This window comes from Symphalangus syndactylus, chromosome 6 (genome assembly GCF_028878055.3).
Source record: "Symphalangus syndactylus isolate Jambi chromosome 6, NHGRI_mSymSyn1-v2.1_pri, whole genome shotgun sequence".
NCBI classification, from domain to species: Eukaryota; Metazoa; Chordata; class Mammalia; order Primates; family Hylobatidae; genus Symphalangus; species Symphalangus syndactylus.
In genome coordinates, this window is record NC_072428.2 from 56,603,774 (window position 1) to 56,621,703 (window position 17,930).

The 17,930-nt window shown below is 37.5% G+C and overlaps 1 protein-coding gene across 6 annotated transcripts in view; it reads left to right on the forward strand.

Annotated features, from left to right (window-relative positions):
• The window catches only part of UVRAG (UV radiation resistance associated), a 334,573-nt gene that overhangs the window by 204,879 nt on the left and 111,764 nt on the right, over positions 1-17,930 (forward strand). For all 6 annotated transcript variants that reach the window (XM_055282980.2, XM_055282979.2, XM_055282982.2 and 3 more), the window contains one exon: positions 6,009-6,174. In XM_055282980.2, coding sequence (XP_055138955.1) covers positions 6,009-6,174 — 166 coding nt within the window. The remainder of the gene's footprint in view (positions 1-6,008; positions 6,175-17,930) is intronic.

The following is a 17,930-nucleotide window of genomic DNA, read 5'->3' on the forward strand; positions in this document are numbered from 1 at the left end:
ATAATTGGAATTAGTTGCAAAAGAGAGAGGAAGGAAGGACAGTAAAGACCAGACGTGTGCAGCTGGAGCATAGTGAGTGAGGGAAGAGCTACGTTAGAGGAGGTAGGAGAGGGCAGCCAGGGCCTTGAGGTCACTATAAGGAGTTGATATTTTATTCTCAAGGAAGTAGGAAATGCCTGAGGGACTTCAAGAAGCGGGATGGCATGAGCTGAGTGAGGCTTTTAAAAGTCACTCTGGCTGCTAAATACAGAATGATTTGAAGGGGGCAGTCAGGGAAGCAGGAATATCAGGAGTGGTGGTCTGATTACTCTGAGATGTGTCCTGATTCTATTTTGTTTTCTTTGAAATTCCTTGTCTCCTAGTTTTTCATAGCTTTTATAGTTATCTACACTTAGAATGCCCAACAAGCTGAATACAGTCTCCCTACCCTTTAATAAATTAGTTTGCTTTTTAGTGCAGTTGTTGTAAAACAAAATGTGAGATAAAATGAAATAAATGTTTAATTTTACTCTAAGGTCCTATTCATTCCCCATTACCCTTAGGAATCAGAAATTTTAGGAAGCACATGCAGTAATATTGGACTTTAAAAATCTTATATTGGCTGGATGCGGTGGCTCACGCCTGTAATTCCAGCACTTTGGGAGGCTGAAGTGCGCAGATCATTTGAAGTCAAGAGTTTGAGACCAGCCTGACCAACATGGTGAAACACTGTTTCTACTAAAAATGCAAAAAATTAGCTGGGTGTGGTGGCACACACCTGTAATCTCAGCTACTTGGGAGGCTGAGGCACGAGAATCACTTGAACCCAGAGGCGAAGGTTGCAGTGAGCTGAGATCGGACCACTGCGCTCCAGCCTGAGCGACAGAGTGAGACTCTGTCTAAAAACAAAAACAAACAAAAAAAATCTTATGTTAGTATCCTGCAAGGCACTTCCATTAAATGTATTGAGTGTTCTGTGTATGTCATCCACGGTGCCAGGTGTTGAGGGTGTAAGAGATGGTTAAGACATTGATCCTGCCTCAGTGAGATTATAGTCCAGTTGAGGATATCAGATTTGTAATCAAGAAAGTCAATAAGTATTTATTGAATTCATAGTCTGTGTCAGGCACTTAGAAGTTTATAGCAGGTACATGGTACTCAAAAAAGTGAGAATAATCACTTCTATCAGGAGGGGATCAGGAAAAGTTTTATAGAGAAGATGATTTCAGTGTCTTAAGAACTAAAATGATGTTTTCCAGTAGAAAAAAAGAGTAAGAAGACATTTTAGGCTGGGTGAGTAGAAATATAGTAACATAGGCTGGGCATGGTGGCTCATGCCTGTAATCCTAGCACTTTGGGAGACCGAGGTGGGAGGATTGCTTGCGACCAGGAGTTTGAGGCTGTAGTGAGCTATGATTGTGCCACTGCACTCCAGTCTAGGTGACAGAGTGAGAACCCATTTCAAAATAGAAAATAAGAAAGGGAAAGAAATATGATAACATGGAACATAATGATGTTCTCACATTTACCCTAATTCTCACAACTGTGAGAATTAATTCCATCTATAAGGAAAGGAATTACCCTAAATTTAAAAAAGAAAAAAATTTGAAGCTCAGAGAGATTAGTTAATTTTTTCGAGGAGTCATATTAACCAGTGATAAACCTAAGATTATTCCTGGTCTGCCTGATTCTAAGATTCATATAATTCTTGCCACAATGCAGTTTTCTTCCTCGCTTTGAATAATAACCTCTTTAAACCTGTGACAACTTTTAGTATTCTATAGCAGCTGCTTTCTGGGAGAGACTCTAGTGAAGGAACTCCAAGCTGGTTGTTCTGTGATATTCATGAGACTTTGCTGGGATAGACTTTACGCTGCATGGGGTGATACTGTTTGGGTAACTCCACCGTAGTACTCCAACATTATTGTGCTTTTCTAAGTGGGTAAGTTACTGTTGGAGTATGCCAAGGAGACCTGGACACAATGGGAGAAAATTGTCCAGTGAAGGGTGTTCATCTGAGTTCCACTGACAGAGACATTTAGCTTAAAAAAAAAAATGTGTGTGTGTGTGTGTGTGTCAGTAATCCATAACACGAGAGCCTTTTGTGGTAATGAGACCCAGATTTCCTTCTGTGTCTGTATCCCTTTATGCAGGCGTGATTTCTTGGAAAGGAGAGTCCGTATGTCAAACAATGTCTCATTGAGAACATGGAATGATTCCATAGATGCTGTGGCAGTGATTAGAGTCTTAAATATTTTGTCCTGTCTGGATCAGTGGGTGCTTGGTTCCTTAACAAATCAGCTGCCTCAGTGATTGGGAAGGCAGGATGGTAAGAGCTTTTAGATCACTTACTGTACTTGGATGCGTTTGAATATTAATAGTTTGTCCAACATATAAATCACAGGAACATTTGAATTAATTTATAATGTTATGGCCATTGCGTGTTTGTGGAATTTGTTGTCATAAAAATTATACAAAAGCTACAGCCTTGAGTGGTTACCTACATTTTAAAAATAAACCAGGATTATTTATTATGAGGAAACTGTGGGTTTTTATTTTATTTTCAAGCCCCTTAAAACTTTGTTGGAATTAGCATCTTTTTCACATACCTGAGTCTTAAGGTTCATTCGTGTTTCTCCCTGGACCCTCCACTCCTGCTCCAACTTCTCACTAACAAAACTATCGTCTGTTACCTTTCTAACCCCCAGAACACCATAAGGTACACAAACCTCTGCTCTGCCTTAGGTGTTAGGGACGTCATTAATGCTTACTGGAAAAGCACACCCCAGAGAGCTGGGTTTTGGCTGTGGCAGGTAAAAAAATCTTTCAGATCTTGCAATGCTGGAAACCTTAAACCTTTTGGTTTTTTAGCTAAAGTGATTGGCAACAGAATGTGACATCTGAGGTTGCATGGCCTGCAATAGCCATAATTAACCACATGAGCTCACATTTTCCCACTGGAGATTCAGTGGTCTTGGGGTGATGAAAGGGACTTCCCTACCAGGAGGTGGTTTTCCTTTTGAGGGTATTGGAATACCCTTAGGCCCTGTAATGCTTCACCCATGGTCCTTTTAAAATGCTTTTTAATATAAAGCTTCAATATTGGAAATCTAACACCACAATGTTTAACACTGAGGCTGTGATGGAGCACTATGGCCTGGAATGGGAAACCTAGAATTTTTAATAGGTGGAGTGGGAAGACTTGTGGCAAGAATGGTGAGTGTGAATAACTTGAATCAAAGCTGATTTCCAATATTATTCAATTTTCACTGTGTGCTATTTCTTTTTGATTTCTGTGTGTAGACTTCTCTTAGAGATGCCTTTTTATCTTTAAATTTAAACAAAGTTGTTTTGTTCATTGATGGGAGATGATGTTAGAAAACCAACTTTTTGTTCTTTTAATAGAGATGTGGATGTAGTCTCAAAATACACAAATATAATTCTTTAACAGTCCTCCTTTCATAATATGGGAAAAATGTAGATGCCTGAATGTTTAGCATTAGATAGATATTTTTGAAACATTCATTGTTTGCATTTGACCTGCTTGAAAGGCTCATTTAAGAGGCCTGCTGCTTTCTGGAAGTTTTCAAATCCTCTTCTGTCAGGTCACGTAGGAAAGGAAAAGCTTTGTATAAAGCACATAGAGGGAAGTTGCAACTTAGCATAGTATTATCTGTCTTTAAGTCCTCCTCCTCTTCCTCTTCCCCTCTCCCTTCAAAAGGTGGTTATTGAAGATCAAGTCCTTTTACTGACAGGAATATTTTAAATTTGATAAGACCTGATCTTTACAGAAAGCACGAGGCAGAATTCAGTCACCTGTGAAGAAACTCACAGTTACAGCTGTGACTCCACACCTATATAGGTATTCTGGAGGATTGTGGACACAATTCTCTCAGTTATTTCATCACTCATAGTTTCTACCTATATGGCTTTGACCAAGCCATTTATACCACCTGGGTCTCATTTCTCTCTTCTCCAAGTTGGTAGCATCAGACCCAGTGATTGCGAAAGTTTCTCTTAGTTCTATTATTGTATGATAATGAATTTATATTGTAACAAATTTATAATGTAAAGTACTTTTAGTCCCTAAGGTAGTCTGATGTCTGGGTTTCAGCAGAAGGAAAGTGTTGTAGTAGTATTCAAGGTACTTGGGTGAGACTGGGGCAAGAGGACACGGTCTCTAAAAATAATTAGGATTCTAGTTAGTTAGAGCATGACTCAGTAGTTGGTTGAAAATGACTGCTGTTTGATTTTTTTCCATGAGTTTGTTTTAGAGAACTGACATTCCTTGAGAAGCCCATTTTCTGTTGAGTACTATGCAAATCATCGAGGACTCTCAGACTTTTTATGTGCTCTTTGCTCTTACTAGAAAACTGTGAAGAAACTAAGGTGGTACACGTGTGTCATATGCTTGGTACATTTGAGGCTCCCAAGTTAAAAAATTGTTATATGCTGGGCACAGTGGCACACATCTGTAGTCCCAGTTACTTGGGAGGCTGAGGCGTGAGGATTGCTTGAGCCCAGGAGTTTGAGGTCAGCCTGGGCAACATAGTGAGACCCCATCTTTTTTTAAAAAAATAGGTGTTATATTAATGTTTAACAATAAAGTTATGAGACAGTACAGTAGACTGGTTAATGGTGGAAGATTGGGTGTCAAGCCAACCTGTTTACTAGCTCTATTACTTTGGAAAGATTCCTTAATCTCTGAGCCTTAGTTTCTTTATCTGTAAAAGGAATGAAATAGCATTTAAAAGGTGTTTAACATTGTTAGTAAATGAATGACTGTCATATATAAAGTACTATAGACAGTTCTGGACAGAAAAAAGTGTATATATAAAAAATATATATAAATAGTTACCTATTTTTATAAGACTACCAAAGAAAAACCAATAGTCTGCTATGGTAGTTAAGGGTAGAGAATTCACTGAGGAATGGATGGCTATAGTGGCACTTCTACCATAAGAAGGTAGTGCTTAGATAATTAAGTAGAAACAGAAAGAAGAATGCGAAAATTTTTATTAGTAATTGAGGTTAAAGCCACCCTTAGAAGTCAGGGAATAGTCAAGACATGGTCATTGTGATCATTTCAGCCCTTCTTCTCTAGCCAGATGGGATATTCCAGATTATGTGTTAAATGTCTTGTGCAGTTTTAAAAGCATTTAGGAATACTGTATGCCGAGAAGATCCTGTTTCCTTCCTCTTGGGGGAAGTTTAAAACTTTCTGTTGTATTACTCCCTGTTCTTAGCCCCTGAATCATCGTTGATCACTTGATAGATAGTGGCAGAAATCTTGGATAAGTTTAGAAAATGTAATTGTCTGTGGCTTTTTGAAAGCTAGATGCTTATGTCTGATTATAAGATACCTGCATTTTTTCCTAGTAGTTGCTTCCACCTATATTGCATACATAAGGTGGTATATGAACAGTGTGATTTTTCACCTTTTGCTTTTGCTGTTTAAAACATTTTCCCCCTTAACCCATATTAAACTTTGTAGACTTACTATGTAACCCTGTCTTTTTCAATATCAAGAACATACCCCATAAGAATGACTATACTATTTCATTTCCCTTTAGAATTAATAATGTTGTAAAATAGTACAACTATATTGCCTAGGAAATTATTAATGAATAAAATCTATAACCACTGTATAGTGTGTTTGTTATGTTTAAACCTCTGAAGCTAATTTTCATTCATGTAATAGACTCGAGTATTAATTCTTCCTGTAAAAATGCTGGGAAAGAAAGCAATGGTTATTTGGACATATCAAGAGTTCTTGCTTTAAGGTATATATCAAATGTTAATCTCATCACATTAATTATTGGGAAATCGTTTAAAATACAGTTAGTAGATGAAGTTTCAAGTCTTGTTAATGGGTTTAAATTTGCATAAAATTTATATAATTTAGATAAGTGATTAATATTTTATGTACCACATATTTTTATAAAATATTCTTTGAAAATGATTTATTATCTTGTGGTTATTTATAAGGTAAATAGTTATCTTCTTTTCCTCTGCTTTTGAATTTACAGCAAAAGATGATGGAAGCATTGCTGTTGCCCTTGGTTATACTGCACATCTGGTCTCCATGATTTCCTTTTTCCTACAAGTGCCCCTCAGATATCCTATAATTCATAAGGGGTCTAGATCAACAATCAAAGACAATATCAATGACAAACTGACGGAAAAGGAGAGAGAGTAAGTGTCTTTTTTTAAAAAAATGATTTTTAACATCAAGCCAGTATAAAATGTGGGGTATAATAAAATACATAAAATGTAACCTAAATTATGACAACTTTTATATAACCTTTGTAGAGTGCTCCATTTCATTTAAATCAAATGTAGTTATTATATGAAACTAGTTATTCATATAAATTTTAATGACTCAACCCCTGGGCTTCCAAGAATTGCTAATGGTGGCAAAAATTTACTTAAGTTTCATTTACTTTCTTCTTAACTTTTGTGAGGGTAAGTGTCATATGATCTACAAATATTCACCTAGTACCTCTTGCCTGCCACTCAACAAGTAAAATGTTAAAAGATTTGTCAGAGATCTAACTAGGAAAAGATATAATGGCAGATTGAACATAGCTGAAAAGTGGACTAGTGAATTGGAAGATAGGTAAGTAGAAAATACAAGTGTCTAATATACATGTAATTTCAGGCACAGAGAGGCTGGAAAGATTGTGGGGTAAACACAAAATTTTAAGAGATAATGACTAAGAATTTTCAAATTTAATAAAAGACATGAAATTACGAATTCAAGAAGCACTAACAAAACAGAATGACAATAAAGAAAATATACCTGGGGAAATTAAACAGCTGAATATCAAAGATAAAGTGAAAATACTAAAAGCAACTAGAGGGAAAGACATGATAGCATGAAAAGATTGATAGTAAGACTGAAAGCTGATTTCTCAGTGGAACAATGGAAGCCAGATGGTGATGCAGTGACATTTTAAAATACTGAAAAAACAACAACTGTCCACTTAGAATTCTATACCCAGTGAAAATATTATTCAAAAGTACAGGCAAAATAAAGATATTTCAGACCATCAAAACTGAGAAAATGTATCCCAGCAGACCTACAGTAAAGGAAATACTAAAGGAAGAATAAAAATAATTTCAAACAGAAACATGGAAATATAGTACAGAACAAAGAATAAGAGAAAGGATAAAGATGTATTTCTAAATTCATTTTGACTGTAAATAAATACTAATGTCTTCTTAAATATAACATGCATGTACATAATAATATATGTAGGATTATAATGCATGGTTCTAACACAAAAAGTAAAAAGGGTTGAGTGGCGTTAAAGTGCTCTGAGATCTTAGCATTGTCTGGAAAATGGTAAAGGTACTAACTTATATCAGACTAATAAATAAAATATGCATATTGTACTTTTTTTTTTTTGCCTTCAGCACTTTAAATATGTAATACCACTCTCTCCTGTCCTGTTAGTCTTCCACTGTAAAGTCTGCTGCCAGATGAATTGGAGCTCCATTGTATGTTACTTGTTTCTTTGTTTTAAAAAAATTAAATGATAGAGCTTTATTGTGAAAAATCATTTGATTACTAATGTAATCCAATTATTTGGTTCCATTGTGGTTTTTTTGTGGTTGTTGTTTGTTTTTTTTTGAGATGGAGTTTTGCTCTGTTGCCAGGCTGGAGTGCAGTGGCGCAATCTCGGCTCACTGCAACCTCCACCTCCTGGGTTCAAGCAATTCTCCTGCCTCAGCCTCCCGAGTAGCTGGGAATACAGGCATGCACCAGCATGCCCAGCTAATTTTTGTATTTTTAGTAGAGACGAGGTTTCACCATGTTGGCCGGGATGATCTCAATCTCTTGACCTCATGATCCTCCCGCCTTGGCCTCCCAAAGTACTGGGATTACAGGCCATTGTGTGATTTTATAGCATTCTTTGCCATTGCTTTATTTATATTTATCCTTGTTTCTTTTCTCCTGCTGCTTGAAGGATCTTCTCTTTGTACTTGACCTTTGGGAGTTTGACTGTTAAATGCTTTGAGGTAGTTTTCTTTGAGTTAAATCTGTGTGGTGTTCTGTAACCTTCTTGTACTTGAATATTGATATTTTTTCCTAGGTTTGGGAAGTTCTCTGTTATTATTCCTTTCTACTCCTATCTCTTTCTCGACATCCTCTTTAAGGCCAGTAACTCTTAGGTTTGCCCTTTGAGGCTATTTTCTAGTTCGTAGGCGTGCTTCATTCTTTTTTATTCTTTTTTCTTTTGTCTCCTCTGACTGAGTATTTTCAAATAGCCTGTCTTCAAGACCACTAATTTTATCTTCTCCTTGAACAATTCTGCTATTAAGAGACTTTGATGCATTCTTCAGTATTTCAGTTGCATTTTTCACTTCTAGAATATCCACTTGATTCTTTCTAATTATTTCAATCTCTTTGTTAAATGTATCTGATAGAAGTCTGAATTCCTTCTCTGTATTATCTTGAATTTCTTTGTGTTTCCACAAAACGGCTATTTTGAATTCTCTGTCCGAAAGATCACATATCTCTGTTTCTCCAGAATTGGTCCCTGATGCCTTATTTAGTTAATTTGGGGAGGTCATGTTTTCCTTGATGGCCTTGATGCTTGTGGATGTTTGCCAGTGTCCGGGCATTGAAGAGTTTAGGTATTTACTGTAGTCTCCACAGTGTGGGCTTGTTTATACCTGTCTTTCTTGGGAAGGCTTTCCAGGTTTTTGAAAGGACTTGGATGTTGTGATCTAAGCTGTATCTGCGTTAGGGGGAACTCTAATCTCAGTAACACTGTGGTTCTTGCAGTCTTGTAGAGGCACCACTTGGTGGTCTTGGATAAGATCCAAAGGAGTTCTCTGTATTACCAAGCAGAGACTCCTGTTTTCTACTGTTACTTTTTCTCAGTCTCTCTCTATGCTGAGCCGCCTGGAGCTGGGAGCAGGGGGACACAATCACCCTTGTGGCTTCCACCACTGGGATTTCCCTGGTTCAGGCCTGATGCCAGCATTGGACTGGGTCTTACCCTAGACCCTGTGTAACCTCTACCTGGCTACCACCTATGTTTGCTGAAGACCCTATGGCTCTACAATTAGCAGGTGGTGAAGCCAGCCGGGATTGTGTCCTTCCCTTCAGGGCAGCAAGTTTCCCCCAGCCCCTGAGCAGGTCCAGAGATGCTGTTTAGGAGGCAAAGACTGGAGTCCAAAACCTTAGAAATCTATCTGGTGCTCTATTCTATTGCGGCTAAGCTGGTGCTTAAACTGTAAGACAAAGTCCTTCTCACTCTTCCCTCTTCTTATCATAGGCAGAGGATTCTCTTCACATTGCCACCATCACCTAGACCCATGGTGGGTACTGCCAGGCTATCACTGATGTTCACTTAAGGCTCAAGGGCTCTTCAGTTAGCTTGTGGTGAATGCTGCCACACCTGGGACTCACACTTCAGGGCAGAGGGCTCCCCTCTAGACCAGGACAGGTCCAGAAATGCCATCCAAGAGCCAAGGCCTGGAATCAGGGACCCCAAGAGCCCATTTGGTGCTCTACTCCACTGTGGCTAAGCTGGTACCTGAAAGCAGCACATCTCAGAGTCTCACCCAAGGCCCACGGCTTACTGTCTGTGTATTACTCCTGGTTCTTCAGGGCCCAAGGGCTTTTTGGTCACAGGTGATGAATCTGCCAGAACTTGGTCCTTCCTTTCAAGGCAACACATTCCCTTCTGGCCCAGCGTGTGTCTAGATATGTCATCTGGGAGCTAGGGTCTGGAATGGGGGCCTCATGATTGCCCAGTGCCCTATCTTCCTTCTCCTATCAAGCAGAAGGAAGGAGTCTTTTTTTTTATTTTTTATTTTTATTTTTGCTGCAGCTGCGCTGCCTGAGGTTGGTGAAGGGGTGTCACAAGAACTTCCTTAGCCACCCCGGCTAGTGTCCCATGTCCATTGTCTCTAAGGCCAGCACTAGCACTAGGACTTACCTAGGAATTGCAGTCTTCACGGCCTAGACTGTCTTTCAAGATTATTTAGAACCCCAGAGCACCTTTTCCGTGGTAGAAAGGTTTGCCAAAACTCAAGTTCTAACCACTGGGATGGGCGATTCCCCTCTGACTAGGGCTGATCTAAATGCTGCCCCCATGGATGGGCATTGGCTGAGTTTAGTCCAGTTTTGTTTCCCACTGTGACAGAGTGGCACTGAGTTCAATGCAAAGTACCACAATCACTGTGCTCTCCCTCCCTCAAGAGCACAGATGCTCTGTATCTCATGGCCGCTGCCGAAGGAATGGGGAATGGGCGGCGTCAGCAATTCAAGTCTGTCTTTCCTACCATCTTCAGTGCCTTTTTCAGCTATATGAAGTTAAAACCAGGTACTGTGATTGCTTATCTGATTTTTGGTTCTTATGTAGGTGCTTTTTTGTGTGTGTAGATGGTTGTTAAATTGGTGTTCCTGCAAGGTTAGCAGGGGAACAATCGGTGAAAGCATCTATTCAGCCATCTTGCTTTACCCTCCTCATGGTGTTTTCTTATAATCCTTTTCATTTCTGTAAGGTTTGTAGTAATGTCCCCACTTTCATTTCTCATTTTACTGCATTTTCTTTCTTCTTTTTCATAGTTAGTCTAGCTAAAGATTTGTCAATTTCTTTTCAAAGAACTGACCTGTGGTTTTGTTGATTCTCTCTAGTGTTTTTTTGCTCTCCATTTTGTGTATCTCTGCTCTTACCTTTATTATTTGCTTCATTCTGCTAGCTTTGTGTTTTATTCTCTTTTTTCTCTAGTTTCTTAAAGATGGCAACTTAGGTTAATGAGATCTTTCTTTTATAATGTCAGTGTTTACACCTATAAAATAGTTTCCACACCCCATACATTTTTGTATGTTATTTTTTTTTAATTAACATCAAAGTATTTTCTAATTTCCCTGTGATTTCTTTATTGACCACTGGTTGTTTATGAGAGCATTGTTTGGCTGGGCGTAGTGGCTCATGTCTGTAATCCCAGCACTCTGGGAGGCCAAGACAGGCAGATACTTTGAGGCCAGGAGTTTGAGACCAGCCTAGACAACATGGCGAGACACTGTCTTTACAAAAAACACAAAAATTAGCTGAGCATGGTGGTGTGCACCTACAGTCCCAGCTACCCAAGAAGCTGAGGTGGGATAATTGATTAAGCCCAGGAGGTGAAGGCTGCAGTGAGCCGAGATTATAGCACTGCACTCCAGCCTGGGTGATAGAGCAAGACCCTGTCTCAAAAAAAAAAAAAAAAGGCACATTAATTTTCACATATTTGTGAATTTTCTAGTTTTCCTTTCATTATTGATTTCTCATTTTATTCCATTGTGACAGAGAAGCAGAGATGATAGTTTTATGATTGTAATATTTTTTAAATTATGAAGACTTGTTTTGTGACCTAATGTATTGTCTATCCTGGAGAACATTCCACATGCACTTGAGAAAAATGTGTATTCTGCTGTCATTAGATGCAGTGTTCTATTTATGTCTGTTAGATCTAGTTGGTTTATGATGTTCTCAAGTCCTCGATTTCCTTATTGATCTTCTGTCTAAATGTTCCATTTATGATTGAGAGTAGAGTATTGAATTCTTCAACTATTACTGTAAAACTGTATATTTCTCCTTTCAATTCTGTCAACATTTGCTTCATATATTTTAGACCTCTGTTGTTTTGTGCACATATTTCTTGTTATGTCTGCCTGATAAATTGATCCTTTTATTGGTATATTTTTGCCTCTTATAACAACTTTTGACCAAAAGACTGTTTTATCTGATATTAGTATAACCACCTCAGCTCTCCTTTGGTTACTCTTTGCGTGAACTATCTTTCCCATCTTTTCACTTTGAATTTTGATCTAGAATAAGTCTCTTGAAGATGGCGTATAGTTGGAGCATGGCTTTTATGCATTCCTCCAATCTCTGCCTTTGGATTAGAGTTTTTAATCCACTTACACTTAGTTACTGGTAGGGAAAAACTTACTTATGCCACTTTGCTATTTGTTTTCTGTATGTCTTATGCTTTTTTTGTGTCTCATTTCCTTCATTACTGCCTTCTTTTGTGCTTAGTTGATATTTTTTGAGGTGTACCCTTTTGATTCCTTTCTCATTTCCTTTTCTGTGTATTTTATTGATTTTTTATGGTTATGATGGGAATTTTAATTAACATCCTACATGTATAACATTCTAGTTTGAACTGATACCAGTTAGCTTCAGTAGCATATAAAAACTGTTTCCATACACCTCTCCTCCTCCCTCCCATCTTTATGTTGTTGTTGTCACAAATTGCATCATTATACGTTGTGTGCCCATAATACTATATTTATTTACATATGTAATTATCTTTTCTGGATTTTTATTTCTTTATACAGCTTCAAGTTACTATCTATGGTCCTTTAATTTCAGTCGAAGGCCTTAGCCTTCAATTTCTGGTTGCAGTAAGCCTAGCTGTCAGCCAGAGGGAAAAGTGTGGGCCCTTCAGGTTTTTTCTGAACATGCATCTTGTTTTGGGCATGAATGTAGCTGCTAAATTCCCCAGTATACTTGGACACTTTTGAATGACCTAATTTCTCAAAGAAACTCTCTCCAGCTTTTCTTCCCAGGCTTTAGGCAGTCTGTTTTATGTCTGAACTGTAATTTTGTTGCCCCAGGTGGCTCTGGGTTGTTTGTTTGCCTTACTACTTGAACATTGTTAGCTGCTTTTCAGTTCTGAGTGAGTTCAGACTAGGTGAGGAACAAGGGAAAGTGACTTGCATTAGTCCTTCAGGTAGCCGCCAGACAAGTTAGAACAGACACACTTTTTTTTTTAGAATAAGAATCTGATCTATTCACTCAAGGTCAGAAAATGAGGTACCATACTGAGAGGGCAGGCTGTTGTCTTCAAGACCTATGCTGAGCTGGAGAGGAGGGTAGGGCCAGGGCAAGTCAAAAAGCTGCAAAACTTTCTTCCTGGTTTTGAGTTTATTTTTTCTTGATTTAACGTTCAGACAATTGATATAAACCTTTGACTGTTTTCCGGGGTTTTGACAAAGTTGATTTTGACAGTTTTTCTTGATTTTTTTTTTTAGATGTTTCCCTGGAGGGATAGGTCTTTGGCTATATCTACTGTGTATATATATATATATATATATATATATATATATATATATATATTTTTTTTTTTTTTTGCTGACATCATTTGGTTTAATGATGAAAAACATGGCTTATAAGGGATGAAGGGATGCCTAGATGATTTTAAGCAAAAGAGAATACCATGACCAGATATATACTTAAGAAAGATCACCTTGTAGTTCTCTGGAGACTGGGCTATTTCCAACCAGCCTTCTCCTAGTGCCATAATGTTCAAATTAAGTGTCTTTCCAGATTTTTATCAAAATTTTTCATGATAATCAGACTTTAAAATTAGTTATCCAGGAAAATCACTTTGGGAGCTTGCAGGAAGAGTGTTCCTTGAGATGGTAAATATTCTTGCTCCAGATCAGTTGCACACTTTAATTTGTGAAGTAGCAACTTAATATGTGGACAATTTCAAGTAGCATGCCCCAGTGTGAGTAGCAGCAGTGATTTCTTGATTGATTGGTTGATTGATTTTCTCAAGTGATCTGGTAAGGCCAGCTGGTTTTAGGTGATTATGTTATCCCTTTTTTCCTTGGCAGCCAGAGGAACCACAGGAATTGCATTTTGGTGAATGAATTTTATATTCAGCCTGTATCTTCCTCCTTTTGCTGAAACACATATTGTATTTTGTTGATTTTGATATATACATTTTGGGCATTTTAATATTGATAAAAATGAGATGCATCTTATAATTAATGGGCACGTCATATTATAATTGATAGTACTTTTCTTAGTGTTACATAAGTTAATGATGCATTTTACATTGATGCTGTCTTAGATTTTAGGAACTATTAAGTGTTTTACCTGGTTTTATGCATTTTTGTGAAGTACTTCAAATCCTTTTAGGAATAACATGGATGTATAAATAAATATATAAATAGAAATATGTTTATTGATTATGATTATGCCTCAGTTATTCTTAGCCTGGATCGCTGAAAGAGCAGATTAGACATGGTTTTTCTTTCTCTTGTTTTCAATTTTTATGTAAACCTTTCCAGGACATTAGATGGAATCAGATCTTCATGGGAGATGGCAAGTAGAAATTGAATGACTCACTGGATAAATTATAATTAATGTAATGGCCCTAGGAATTTTCAGCCTCTCCCCTCTGATTACTTGTCTCATCTGGCTATTGGCACATGAGATGTTAGAGTTCAAAGCTCTATTTAGCCAGTTTTGCTGGAAGAAAAAAAGACCGATTTCTTTTCTTTGTCTGGCCTGTTTGAAACACAGGCCTGGACTGATGCCTTGCCTAAACCATTACTTGTGCACCTGCATACTGTAAAGGGAAACTCTGAAATCTTTGCTGCATTTCACTCTGAGGCTCAGACCACAAAACATGAGGAATGTAACCAGAGTCCAGCTGCAATGTTCCTCCACCCCCCACTTCTTTCACTGAGGACTGAAAAGTATGTTTTAAAGTGATTTTTGGAATGAAATTTATTAGTCATTGTTATTGTGCTACTTAACTGTCTGGTAGATAATAAATTCAGAATGGATTAGTGAAACAAGCCATGAGTTAGGACCTAGCTGATCAGAGCATATGGCTTTTTCAAGGCCTTAAAAGATGTCTAAAGTTTGTTTTATTCTCAGGAGGAGAAACGGGGTGGTATAATTGGCAGGCACTTTTGAAACTTTCTGGCCTGCTCACAACAATACTTTTATAAATCTCTAAAAGATGGTCAGCTATTTTTCTGTTGTAGAATTATTGGAACTTAGGGAAATGGTAATGCTGTTTCCTTGATTTTGTGTACTTAACGTTTGTTCCTATGGAGGATCCTGACCTTTACCAAAACCCCAAGAGTTGCCCTTTTTACCTGATTGATTCTGATTTCTTTTCAAGACAGAATTTCTAAAGTATAAAGAAATTGTGATGTGTTCAAAATCAGATAATATTGGGCCAATATCATCGTCATTACATGTGGACCTTATTCTCATTAGAGTGGAATGGTCTAACACCTTTTTTGTGACTAGGTGCATAAGGCGGTCATACATCCTATGTATAAAGAGGTTGGCCAAACAGGTCCCCAAGTCTTATGACCTGCGTTTTTTATTATTGTTGCAGCCACATAGACAGGTCTAGAGATTTATAGACCTTCCTGTTCTGCATAACTAGGCTGCATTTTGCCAAGAGGGAAGAGACAAAAGGAGTCTGCAGAGTAGCAGTGAGCGGGCTGATTCCTTATCTCTGTATTCCCTCAGCCTACCTCTTGGCTGAGCAACACTAACTTGATAAATGAATGAAAATGTCTTTCTGATGGCCTCTTCTTGGAGCAATTAGAATACCTTGAGCTTTATTTGTGTAAGTAATAAGTGTTCTGTAGAAATAGTGACTGGCACCCAAAATTTTGTTGGTAAAAAGCTTATATTAAACACATAAATGAAAATTCCAGAACTCTAGTTTTCAGACTGCTGTAATTCTGACTCCTCATTTCTATTATTACCTGCTTCAGGCATACTTAAACGCCTGTTGACATCTTATATTAAGAATTACATATTCCTTCCTATAAAAATTCTCCGCTTCTGTTTGTTAATCAAGCTATTTTAGTGCAGAGAGTTCAGAAATGATTGTTGTTTTCACTAGATTAGCATCTGTTTGCTTTCATGGCATCCAATTAAATCTGATGGCCTTCTTCCAAAAGTGGGGAATTTTCATATCATGCTTAGGCTTAAATGCTATGGCTTTCATTTCCAACTCTCTTCTGCGTATCCTGTAAATTAGAACATTTCTTATAACCTTTCATCTTCGTTTTATTATAGGTTGTTGCTCAGATGTTGGCATTTAGAGCACTCAGTAGACCCAGACCCTAAACCTTTAAATTGGATGATAAATACGATGACTTGAGGCAGTGGAAAAGAGTGGACCAAATGCTTTGGTTTTTTATTTTCCTTGCTATTCAACTTTAAAGTATAATTAAGCAAATATTTTTCAGGGTGACTAATACTACTGAAATGAATGAAATTATTAGTTCTTTTGGATTTTCCACTTGATTACAGGAATTTGACCTAACTTGAAAAATCTCTGTTCATGTGAAAACTTTCCCAAATGTCTGTAGTCCAACTCTCTATAAATTACCTAACAGTACACCATGGAACAGAAATAAAGATGAAAAAAAAAAGTCCATGCAGAATTGTAGACTTACTGTGTTTTAGAACCAGTCGGAATATTATTACATCATGTGATTGAACCCTTCATTTCACAAATGGAGAAACAGGTTGAAAGATGAAGTGAGGTCATACAAGTTAACTAAGCATTCATTTTGATATGCCCCCCTGAGGAGAGGCAAGCCCAGAAGATGAATTGCTAATTATTAAGTATAGTACTTGTAAAGCAAACATATAGGAGATGGAAGAAGTATTTTTATCAAAATGGGTCTCTACTGGAGCCTGAAATACTCCCTTTTCATGATTTAGGGAAAGCACTCTTGTAAGAATGCAGAAATGTGAATCTCTGAATATTGAGCAGAGTTACTATGTTACTTTCTCACTGAAAATGTTAATTACTCAAATCACATTTGTTAGTTCATTTGACATTTGTTTTTTCTCTAAAAGGTATGGTGCAAAATGCATCTCTTTTTTTCTCTCTTGCCTCCAATTTAAACTTGACAAAATTTTTGTTTTTTATTTCCAATTATTTTGGGCTTTGGGGTTATGTTGGCTTCTCTGTTATTGCTGAGTGACTGTGGCAATGTTCTCCTCTCTGAGTCTTGGTTCTCCTAGCATAGTACCTATGTCACTATGCCACTAGGTTGTTGTAAGGATTAAATAAGCACAGTGCTTGGCAGACAGAAAATGGTTAACAAAATTTTGCGACTACTATTATGTATACTTTGAGCTTTGCAATAGGTATCCTAGGCATGTAAGTTTTTATTCTATGTGCTAGATAGAAGATGGGCCTAATAAAGGGTAAGGAAAATTAAAAATGTAACCCAGTGGGAAAGTACTATATTTCCTTTTGTAATAGTGTTGTGAGGTACATCATCTTTAAGTCAATGGTCTAAGTGCAGAGGACTAGTGAAGTTCCCCATAATGCAGGAGTAAAAACTGGTGTAGGTCTGAAGGCTTGTCTGTTTACAGGCATACCTCATTTTTTTGCATTTTACATTATTGTGCTTCATAGAGACTGTATTTTTTTACAAATTGAAGGTTTGTGGTAACCTTGCATCAAGTAAGTCTGTCAGTGGTATTTTTCCAACAGCATGTGCTCACTTTGTGTCTCTGTGTCACATTTTATTAACTTTCACAATATTTCAAGCTTTTCATTATTATTATATCTGTTATGATGACCTATAATCAGTGATCTTTCATGTTATTGTTGTAATTATTTTGGGACAATACAAACCACACCCATATAAGATGGCAAGCTTAATCAGTGTTGTGTGTGTTCTGACTGCTGCACTGACCAGCTCTTCCCCCATCTCTCTCCCTCTCCTAAAACCTCCATAGTCCCTGAGACACAACATTATTGAAACTAGACAAATTAATATAGCCCTATAATGGCTTCTAAGTGTTCAAGTGAAAGGAAGAGTTCCAATATCTCATTTTAAATTAAAAGCTAGGAATTATTGAGCTTAGTGAGGAAAGAATGTGAAAACTGAGATGGGCTGAAAGCTAGGTCTCTTGTGTGAAAGAGCCAAGTTGTAAATTCAAAGGAAAAGTCCTTGAAAGAAATTAAAAGTGCTACTCCAGTAAACATACAAATGATAAGAAAGTGAAAAGACTTGCTGCTGATATGGATACAGTTTTAGTGGTCTGGATAAAAAATCAAACCAGCCACAACATTCCCATAAGCCAAAGCCTAATCCAGAGCAAGGACCTAACTTTCTTCAGTTATTTGAAATCTGAGAGAAATGAGGA